The sequence below is a fragment of the Nesoenas mayeri genome (genome assembly GCF_963082525.1).
Source record: "Nesoenas mayeri genome assembly, chromosome: 35".
NCBI classification, from domain to species: Eukaryota; Metazoa; Chordata; class Aves; order Columbiformes; family Columbidae; genus Nesoenas; species Nesoenas mayeri.
The window spans coordinates 318151-328639 of NC_137576.1; the positions used below are offsets into that span (position 1 = coordinate 318151).

The 10489-nt window shown below is 68.8% G+C and overlaps 1 protein-coding gene across 1 annotated transcript; it reads left to right on the plus strand.

Moving 5' to 3' along the window:
• The first annotated feature begins 63 nt into the window (after nucleotides 1-63).
• On the plus strand, nucleotides 64-9187 carry SAMD4B (sterile alpha motif domain containing 4B). The gene is given in 14 exon segments (XM_080361615.1): nucleotides 64-140; nucleotides 1973-2326; nucleotides 3418-3885; nucleotides 4469-4699; nucleotides 4780-4889; nucleotides 4985-5071; nucleotides 5898-6141; nucleotides 6932-7017; nucleotides 7112-7230; nucleotides 7763-7866; nucleotides 7869-7957; nucleotides 8311-8422; nucleotides 8676-8759; nucleotides 9049-9187. Coding segments are annotated over 13 exon segments (1959 nt in total). The 5' UTR covers nucleotides 64-140; nucleotides 1973-2130; the 3' UTR covers nucleotides 9078-9187.
• Nucleotides 9188-10489: the final 1302 nt, after the last annotated feature.

Genomic DNA, 10489 nt, shown 5'->3' on the forward strand with positions numbered 1-10489 from the left:
CCGCGACGACACCGCCCTATCCTCATTGGCTGGAGCGGAAGGGGCGGGGCGCGGCGGCGGGCGCGTGCGCCGTGGCGCGGTGACGCACCGTGCGTGCTGACGTTGCGCGGCGGCGACGGCGCCTCGGAGCGCGGCGGCCGGTGAGTGCGGGGAGGGGGGGAACGGCGGGAGCGGCGGAACCGGGACCCCCCCCCCCCTCCCCCCGCTCCCCCGGGGCCTCCGGGCCCCGCCCCGCGCCCCGCCCCCAGCTCGCGGCTGCTCACGCGCGGCCGCCGGGCCTGGGCCGGGCCCTCCCTGAGCCGGTACCGAGCGCCGGGCCCGGCGCCGCCCGCCCCCCCCTCCGGGCGCTTCCCCGTTCCCGCCGCGGCGGGAGGTCCCGGGGGGGGGGCCCGTGTTTCCCCGGGCGCCGGGAGCGCCGTGCGGGGCGTCCCGGGCTGGGGCTGGGGGGCGCCCCGGGGGGTCCCGGTTGTGCCGGGGGGGCGGGGATGGGTCACACCGGGGGGGCGGTGTCTGCTGGGGGGGCGGCCCCACCGGGGGTCCCCATGTCTGCTGGGGCGTTCCCATCCCCATTGGGGGGCTCCGATCCCCATTGGGGGGTCCTGATCCCCACCGGGGGGTCCCCATCCCCCTAGGGGGTCCCCATCCCCACCAGGGAGTTCCCATCCCCCTGGGGGGTCCCGATCCCCCCTCGGGGGGTTCCCATCCCCATTGGGGGTTCCCATCCCCACCGGGGGGTCCCCATCCCCACCGGAGGGTTCCCATCCCCACCGGAGGGTCCCCATCCCCATTGAGGGGTTCCCATCCCCACTCGGGGGGTCCCGATCCCCCCTCGGGGGGTTCCCATCCCCATTGGGGGTTCCCATCCCCACCGGGGGGTCCCCATCCCCACCGGAGGGTTCCCATCCCCACCGGAGGGTCCCCATCCCCATTGAGGGGTTCCCATCCCCACTCGGGGGGTCCCGATCCCCACTCGGGGGGTTCCCATCCCCATTGGGAGTTCCCATCCCCCTGGGGGTCCCCATCCCCACCGGGGGGTTCTCATCCCCATTGGGGGGTCCCGATCCCCACTCGGGGGGTCCCCATCCCCCTAGGGGGTCCCCATCCCCACTCGGGGGGTTCCCATCGTCGTTGGGGACGCCCCAATCCCCGCCAGCATCCCCTGTCTTTACTGGGGGTCCCAATGCCTACCAGGGGTCCCCATCCCCCGGGAGGGTCCCCAGGTCTGCTTCAGGGTCCCCATCCCCACTTGGAGGGTCCCCATCTCTGCTGGGGGGGCTCCAATCCACACCAGGGGTCCCCGTGTCTGCTGGGGGGTCCAGATCCCCACCAGGGGTCCCCATCCCCACTTCAGGGGTTCTTATCCCTGCTGGGAGGGGCCCAATCTCCACCAGGGGTCCCCATCTCTGCTGGGGGGGCCCAATCCATACTAGGGGTCCCCATCCCCCTGGGGGGATCCCCATCCCCGCTTGAGTTCTCATCCCCGTTGGAGGGTCCCAATCCCTACCAGGGGTCCCCATGTCTGCTGGGGGGGTTCTCATCCCCATTGGGGGGACCCCATGTCTGCTGGGGGGGTTCTCATCCCCTATGGGGGTCCCAATCCCCACCAGGGGTCCCCGTGTCTGCTGGGGGATCCCCATCCCCACTCAGGGTGCGTCCCCATCCCCCTGGGGGTCTCTCCATCCCCATTTGGGGGATCCCTATCCCCCTGGGGGTCTCCCCATCCCCATTTGGGGGGTCCCAATGCCCACTCAGGGAGTGTCCCCATCCCCACTTGGGTTCTCATCCCCATTTGGGGGTGTCCCCATCCCCCTGGGGGTGTCCCCATCCCCCTTGGGGGGATCCCCATCCCCATTTGGGGGATCCCCGTCCCCCTGGGGGTCTCCCCATCCCCCTGGGGGGTCTCCCCGTCCCCCTGGGGGTCTCCCCATCCCCATCTGGGGGATCCCCCTCCTGACCCCCTGTTGTCCCGCAGGCCTGTCCCTGGTTCCCGCAGCCGCCCATGCCCGCCGCGCCCCGCGGGGCCCCCCCCTCCTGCGGCAGCCGCGCCCGGGGCCGCCTCGCCGCCATGTGAAGGAGGGGGGGGCGCACGGCCCGACCCCGCGTCCCCCCCCAGCCGCGCCGGCGACCGCCATGATGTTCCGGGACCAGGTGGGGATCGTGGCCGGGTGGTTCAAGGGCTGGAACGAGTGCGAGCAGACGGTGGCTCTGCTGTCGCTGCTCAAGCGCGTCACCCGCACGCAGGCGCGCTTCCTGCAGCTCTGCCTCGAGCACTCGCTGGCCGACTGCCCCGACATCCACCTGCTCGAGGCCGAGGCCAACAGCGCCGGTGAGGAGCCACGGGGGGGTATGGGGGTTCCCTGGGGGTTCTGGGGGTTCCCTGGGGCCCCGACATCCACCTGCTCGAGGCCGAGGCCAACAGCGCCGCTGAGGAGCCACAGGGGGGTTCTGGGGGTTCCCTGGGGGTTCTGGGGGTTCCCTGGGGCCCCAATATCTACCTGCTCGAGGCCGAGGCCAACAGCGCCGGTGAGGAGCCACATGGGGGTTCTGGGGGTTCCCTGGGGGTTCTGGAGGTTCCCTGGGGCCCCGACATCCACCTGCTCGAGGCCGAGGCCAACAGCGCCGGTGAGGAGCCACAGGGGAGTATGGGGGTTCCCTGGGTCCCCGACATCCACCTGCTCGAGGCCAAGGCCAACAGTGCTGGTGAGGAGCCATAGGGGGATATGGGGGTTCCCTGGGTCCCCGACATCCACCTGCTCAAGGCCAAGGCCAACAGTGCTGGTGAGGAGCCATAGGGGGATATGGGGGTTCCCTGGGTCCCCGACATCCACCTGCTCAAGGCCAAGGCCAACAGCGCCTGTGAGGAGCCATAGGGGGGCCATGGGGGGGTATGGGGGTTCTGGGGGTTCCCTGGGGGAACATGGGGTTCTGTGGGTGGATGGAGGGACTCTGGGGGAGCCCCAAGGCTCTCTAGGTAGACAAGGGGGACTCTTCGGGGACCCCCAAGGCTCCCCAGCTGGATGGGGGGGCTCTGTGGGGGTCCCCAAGGCTTCCTGCATCCCCCCCCAAGCCCTGGGGTGACTGTGACCCCCTTGTCCCCCCTGGGGTGACTGTGACCCCCTTGTTCTCCCTCCCCAAGCTCTGGGGTGACTATGACCCCCTTGTCCCCCTCCCCAAGCCCTGGGGTGACTGTGACCCTCTTGTCCCCCCTCCCCAAGCCCTGGGGTGACTGTGACCCTCTTGTCCCCCCTTCCCAAGCCCTGGGGTGACTGTCCCCCCCCTGTCCCCCCTCCCCAAGCCCTGGGGTGACTCTGACCCCCCTGTCCCCCCTCCCCAAGCCCTGGGGTGACTGTGACCCCCCTGTCCCCCCTCCCCAAGCCCTGGGGTGACTCTGACCCCCCTGTCCCCCCGTCCCCCCAGCCGCCATCAGCCAGTGGCCGCAGGAGCCGGCGGAGGCCCTGGTGGCCCTGCTGCTGGCCCACCTGCCGCTGCTGCAGCCGGGGAACGCGGCGGCCAAGGCCGAGTACATGAAGCGGCTGCAGAAGGTGCTGGCGGACGCCATCGAGCGCAACCGCTGCGTGGAGGAGAGCCGGCAGCTGCTGTCCTACGCGCTCATCCACCCGGCCACCACGCTGGACGACCGCAGCGCCCTGGCGCTCTGGCTGGGCCACCTGGAGGAGCGTTTGGCTACCGGAGCCGCCGGCAGCGCGGCGCCGCGGCCGCCGCCACGACCCAGCGCCGAGCCCGCGCCCGCCAGGAGGGCGGCGCACCACGAGTGGCCCGAGCAGGGCTGGGCCGAGGGGGGGGCGGCGCCCGCGCCCCCCCGCGAGAACGGGCACCCCAGCTTCCAGCAGCCCCCCGGGAACGGCGGAGACATGGGGGGAGCAGGTGAGCTGGGCATGGGGGACGTTGGGTGACAAGGGGGGACTTGGGAGGCACAGGGAGTCTCGGGGGGGCAGTAAAGGGTTAGGAGGGTCTGGGGGGGGCCTGGGTGGAATAACGGGCACCCCAAGTTCCAGCAGCCCCCAGGAATGGTGGTGACATGGGGGGAGCGGGTGAGTTGGGGATGGGGGACGTTGAGTGACAAGGAGGGACTTGGGGGGGACATTGAGGGCTAAGGAGGGACTTGGGGGGACAAGGGGTCTGGGGGGGGACAGTTAAGGGTTAGGGGGAGTTGGGGGGGACTTGGTGGAAGGGGCACCCCCCAGGAGAACGGGCACCCCAAGTTCCAGCCGCCTCCTAGGAATGGTGGTGACATGGGGGGAGCAGGTGAGTTGGGGACAGGAAGGGGACAAGGGGACATTAAGCCCCAAGGGGGCAGGGAAGGGGCCGGGGGGGGGCACGTTGAAGGGCTGAGGAACGACCTGGGGGGGTGCGAAGGGCACATTTAGGGCTGAGGAGGGGTCTGCGGGGGGTCCAGCAGAGGGGACCCCGGCGTCCGGGCCCCCCCCTGACCCCCGTGTCCCCCCAGCCCTGCCCTGCCAGCTGCACCCCCCCAGCCCCATCAAACGCTCCCTGGCGCTGGTGCCGGGGGGGCAGGAGTGGCCGGGGGGGGGCGGCCCCAGCGAGGACCCCCCCCGCGCCGCCCCCCCCCATTTCGGGGAGCCCCTGTCCCCCCAGAGCAGCACGGGCTCCGAGCAGCCCGACGAGGGGGGGGCCGGCGGCAGAAACACCTTCCAGGAGGACGGCAGCGGGATGAAAGGTGGGGACAGGGGACATTTGGGGACACGCGGGGGGGGGGTGACGCCTGCCGGGTGTCACCGCGTGTGTCCCCCCCCGCAGACGTCCCGTCGTGGCTGAAGAGCCTGCGGCTGCACAAATACGCGGCGCTTTTCTCCCAAATGACGTACGAGGAGATGATGACGCTGACCGAGCGGCACCTGGAGTCGCAGGTGGGTCCCGGTGTCCCCGGTGTCCCCGGTGTCCCCGACACCCCCTCCTGGTGGCGGGGAGGGGACCCCCCGGTTGTCACCGCGTGTCCCCGCAGAACGTCACCAAGGGCGCGCGGCACAAGATCGCCCTGAGCATCCAGAAGCTGCGGGAGCGGCAGAGCGTCCTGCGCGCGCTGGAGAAGGTGACGCCGCGACCGGCCCTGGTGGCCCCGGGGGTGGCACCGAGTGGCCCTTGTGTCCCTGGGGTGGCCCTTGTGTCCCCGGGGGTGGCCCCGAGTGGCCCTTGTGTCCCCTGGGGTGGCCCTTGTGTCCCCAGGGCTGGCCCTTGTGTCCCTGGGGTGGCCCCGAGTGGCCCTTGTGTCCCCAGGGGTGGCCCTTGTGTCCCTGGGCTGGCCCTTGTGTCCCCGGGGGTGGCCCCGAGTGGCCCTTGTGTCTCCAGGGCTGGCCCTTGTGTCCCCAGGGCTGGCCCTTGTGTCCCCGGGGGTGGCCCCGAGTGGCCCTTGTGTCCCTGGGCTGGCCCTTGTGTCCCTGGGGTGGCCCCGAGTGGCCCTGGTGTCCCCAGGGGTGTCCCCAGGGGTGGCCCTTGTGTCCCCGGGTTGGCTCTGAGTAGCCCTTGTGTCCCCAAGGGTGGCCCTTGTGTCCCTGGGGGTGTCCCCAGGGGTGGCACCAAGTGGCCCTTGTGGCCCTGGGTGGCCCCATGTCCTAAGGGGTGTCCCCTAGGGTGGCCCTTGTGTCCCTGGGGGTGTCCCCAGGGGTGGCCCTTGTGTCCCCAGGGGTGGCACCAAGTGGCCCTGGGTGGCCCCATGTCCTAAGGGGTGTCCCCTAGGGTGGCCCTTGTGTCCCCAGGGGGTGGCACTGGATGTCCCTGGTCCCCCTGCTTCTGTGTCCCCAGGGGTGGTGGGGGGAGGGGGGCTGGTTCCTGACCCCCCCACATCTCCCCCTTGTCCCCAATGTCCCCCCTCGTCCCCATCGTCCCCCCTTGTCCCCATCGTCCCCAATTGTCCCCAGGACATCCTGGAGGGCGGGAACGTGTGGTCGGCGCTGCAGGAGCTGCAGCAGATCCTGGTCACCCCCATCAAGGCCTTTCGGCCCCCCCCGGCCGCGCCCCCCCCCGGCCCCCCGGACGGGCCCCCCCCGGGGGCCACCGATGCCTTCGCCGCCCCCCCCCACCCGGCCGGTGACACCGAGGCCCCCGCGGCCCCTGTCCCCGACGGGGACATCCCGGGGCAGTTCACCCGCGTCATGGGCAAAGGTGACACCCCCACCCCAAATTTCCTTCTGGGGGGGTCCCAGGGTGCTGGGGGGTGCCCGGATGCCTGGGTCCCCCCCCGATGCCCCCCTTTCCTTTTTGGGGGGGGGGGGTCAGGGTGTTGGGGGTTGGTAACGGGGTTGGAGGGGGTCCTGGGATGCCGGGGGGGTCCTGGGGGGGGTCAGGGTGCTGGGAGGGGGTCCCAGGGTGCTGAGGAGTGCCCGGATGCCTGGGTCCCCCCCGATACCCCTCTTTCCTTTTTAGGGGGTTCAGGGTGCTGGGAGGGGGTGGGTGCTGGGGGGTGCCCGGATGCCTGGGTCCCCCCCAAAACCCCTCAATCCTTTTCGAGGGGGGGGGGGGTGTCAGGGTGCTTGTGGGGGGGGCGAGGAGGGGGTTGGAGGGGGTCCTGGGATGCTGGGGGGGGGTCCCAGGGTGCTGGGGGGGTCAGGGTGCTTGGGGGTGCCCGGATGCCTGGGTTCCCCTTGACCCCCCTCGATCCCCCTCTTCCCTTTTGGGGGGGGTCCCAGGGTGCTGGGGGGGTCAGGGTGCTTGGGGGTGCCCAGACGCCTGAGTTCCCCTTGACTCCCCTCAATCCCCCTCTTTCCTTTTGGGGGGGGTCCCAGGGTGCTGGGGGGTGCCCGGATGCCTGGGTCCCTGTCAACCCTCATATTTCCATTTGGGGGGGTCCCAAGGGGCTGGAGGGGGGGGTCAGGGGGTTGGAGGGGGTCCTAGGATCCTGGGGGGGGTTCCTGGGGGGGTCAGGATGCTGCGTGCCCCCCTGACCCCCCCTCAGTGTGCACCCAGCTGCTGGTGTCGCGGCCGGACGAGGAGAACATCACCAGTTACCTCCAGCTCCTCGAGAAGTGCCTGAGCCACGAGGTACCGGGGGGGGGGGTCCGGGGGGGGGCACGGGGTCCCTGCGCCCCCCCGCACCCCGCTGACCCCGCCGTGTGTGTCCCCCCCACCCCACCAGGCGTTCACGGAGACGCAGAAGAAGCGGCTCCTGTCCTGGAAGCAGCAGGTGCTGAAGCTGCTTCGCGCCTTCCCCAAGAAGCTGCCGCTCGACCCCCCCGGTTATCGCCCCCCCAAGGGGTAAGTGGCTGGGGGGGGGCAAATTGGGGAAGGGACCCCCCCCAGTAACCCCCTGCATTGGGATCCCCCCTGCCCCTTTTGGGGGGTTTGGGTCCCCCTGGGTGCTGCCGTCACCCCCTTGACCCCCCCGGGTGCCTTTTTGTCCCCCCCGTCTTGAGTGCCAAATTCGCACCCCCCTCCCATTTTGGGGGGGTCTGAGGGGGCCTCACCCCCCATCCTCATTTTGGGGGGGTCTGAGGGGGCCTCACCCTCCTCCCCATTTTGTGGGGGTCTGAGGGGGCCTCACCCCCCGTCCCCATTTTGGGGGGGGTCTGAGGGGGCCTCACCCCCCTCCCCATTTTGGGGGAGTCCAAAGGGGTCTCCCCCCACCTCAGGATGCCCCAATTTCTCCTCTGCATACCCATTGCTCCCCCCTGACACCCGAGGTGTGGGGGGGCTCATTTTCCCTGGGGGGCCTCCAGGGGTTTGGGGGGGGTCTGGAGGGGCCACGGTCCCCTGACCCCCCCCCCCCTATTTGATCTGTGTCCCCCAGCTGGGCCTTCGGCTCCAACTCGCTCCCCATAGCTGGCTCTGTGGGGGGGGCGGGGGGGCGGCGGGGGGGTCGGCCCTTCGCGCTGCCCCCCCGGGCGCTGCCCCCGCCCGCCTGGGGCTGCTGGGACCCGCGGGGGGGGCGCCGCCCCCACGGCCCCCCCTGGCCGGGCCCCCTCTGGGCACCCAGGGACGCCAGGTGGGTCCTGGGGGGGCAAATATGGGGGGGGGGACGACTTGGGGGTTGGGGGGGGCAAATGGGGGGGAACGTGGGGATTTGGGGGGGGGGGTGGAGTGGGGGGTGGAGATGTGGGGAGCTCTGAGGGGGGCATGGGGGGGCTCTATGGGGTGGCAGATGTTGGAGGGGCTCTATGGGGGTAGATGGGGGGCTCTAGGGGGGGGGGCAGATGTGGGGGGGCAAGATGTGGGGGATGTTGTGTGGGGTTTGTGTTTGGGGGTGAAACGTGGACCCCAGATCCTGTTTGTTTTTTGGGGGGGGGGGGTGTGCAGCCCCCACCCCCTTTTCTAACCCCTCCTTGTCCCCCCCCGCAGAGCCTGTGGTTCGGGGGGGCCGGGGGCTCCCCGGGGGGGCGCAGCGCGGTGCAGCGCACCCACTCCCTGCCCGTCCACACCTCCCCGCAGGCCCTGCTCGCCTTCCCACAGGGTAGGTCCGCGATGGGGGGGGGCACCCCAGGGTGAGGGGCACCCCCACATCCAGAGGGAACACCCACAGAGTTGGGGGGACACCCCCAGATTGGAGGGGGGGACAGACGTCCCACTTGTGGGTGGGTAGAGCTGGGACCCCATTGCTGGGTAGACCTGGACCCCCCCCCCCCAGAGGGGTTTAGGGGATGGAGCCTGAGTCCCCCCTTCTCATTTCTGTGTGTGTTCTGTTCCCCCCCCCCCCAATTACCCAGAGTGTCCCCCCCCCGGCACAGACCTGGAGATCAACCCGACGCTGGAGTCGCTGTGTCTGAGCATGACGGAGCACGCGCTGGGGGGTGAGTGACACGGGGGGGACACAGCGACATGGGGGGGGCATGGGGACACGGGGGGGGACACAGCGACATGGGGGGGACATTGGGACACAGGGGGGACACAGCGACATGGGGGGGACATTGGGACACGGGGCGGGGGACACAGTGACATGGGGGGGGCACAAAGACACAGGGGATATTGGGGCAGGGGACAAGGGGGATGGGAACACCGGGGGGGGACATGGGGACACGAGGGGGGGCCCGAGGGGACACGATGTCCCCCCTGACCCCCCCGCCCCCCCCCTTCCCCCAGATGGCGCAGACAAGACCTCCACCATCTGATGGCGCCGCCCCCTCCCAAACCAGGGGGGTGCCCCCTTCGCCCCCCGTGACCAGTCACCCCCCCCAGGATGAGGGGGGCGGAGGGGCCCCCCCTGGGGCCAATGACGTCACAGGGGGGCGGGGCGGGGGGGCCGTGTTGACACTACAGGGGCCGCGGGGGGGCGGGGCTCTCCCGGCCCCTCTTTATTTTTTTGGGGGGGTGGGGGGTGGGGTGGGTGGTTTTGGGGGGTTTGTTGCGTTTTTAAGAATCCCTGAATTTGGGGTTTTGTTGGGATTTCTCTTTATTTCCCCCCCCCTTCTATTATATTATTATTATTATTAATATTATTTTGGGTTCGGCCCCAGGGTGAGGGGGGGGACACCCCGACTTTAGGTACACGCCCCGGGGGGGGGAGGGGAGGCCCCGGGACCCCCCCCGCCCCGCGTTGGTACAACCCCCCTCCCCCCCCTTTGTACACGTAGCGCCCGCGGCCCCTTTGAGATAGAAAATCGTTATTTTAGATACATTTTATTATGAATAACTTTTGTTATGACTATGGCTGGTAACCATGACGACGGTATTAAAGAGCAAAAACCCAAAACGCCTCCTTTTTACCCCAAAACGCCCATTGTTTGCCTCAAAACACCTCCGTTTTGCCCCAAAACGCCCATTGTTTGCCCCCAAACGCCTCATTTTTACCCCAAAACGCCCATTGTTTGCCCCCAAACGCCTCTTTTTTACCCCAAAACGCCCATTGTTTGCCCCAAAACGCCTCATTTTTACCCCAAAACGCCCAGTTTGCCCCAAAACGCCTCATTTTTACCCCAAAATGCCCATTGTTTGCCCCCAAACGCCTCTTTTTTACCCCAGAACACTTCATTTTTACCCCAAAATGCCTCCTTTTTACCCCAAAACACCTGGTAATCCGCACCCCCAAATTTCCACCTTTTCCCCCAAACACTTGGGGTTCGCCCCCAAACTGCCACAAAACTCACCACTTTTTCCCCAAAATCTTTGGCTTTTACCCCAAAATCTCCGCACTCTACCCCAAAACCGCTGCGTTTTGCCCCAAAATCCATGTTGGTTTTTACCCCCAAATTTCTGGATTTTAGCCCCAAATACTTTGACTTTATCCCCAAATTCCTGAGTTTTTCCCCTAAACTCAATTTTCCCCCAAATCCCCATTTTTTCCCCCAAATCCCCATTTTTCCCCAAAACCCCTTTTTTGCCCCCAAATCCCCATTTCCTCCCCAACCCCCATTTTTTTCTCCCCAAACCCCATTTTTTGCCCCAAACCCCCATTTCCTCCCCACCCCCATTTTTCCTCCCCAAACCCCCATTTTCCCCCCAACCCCCATTTTTTGCCCCAAACTCCCATTTTCCCCCCACCCCCATTTTTCCCCCAAACGCCCATTTTTTGCCCCAAACTCCC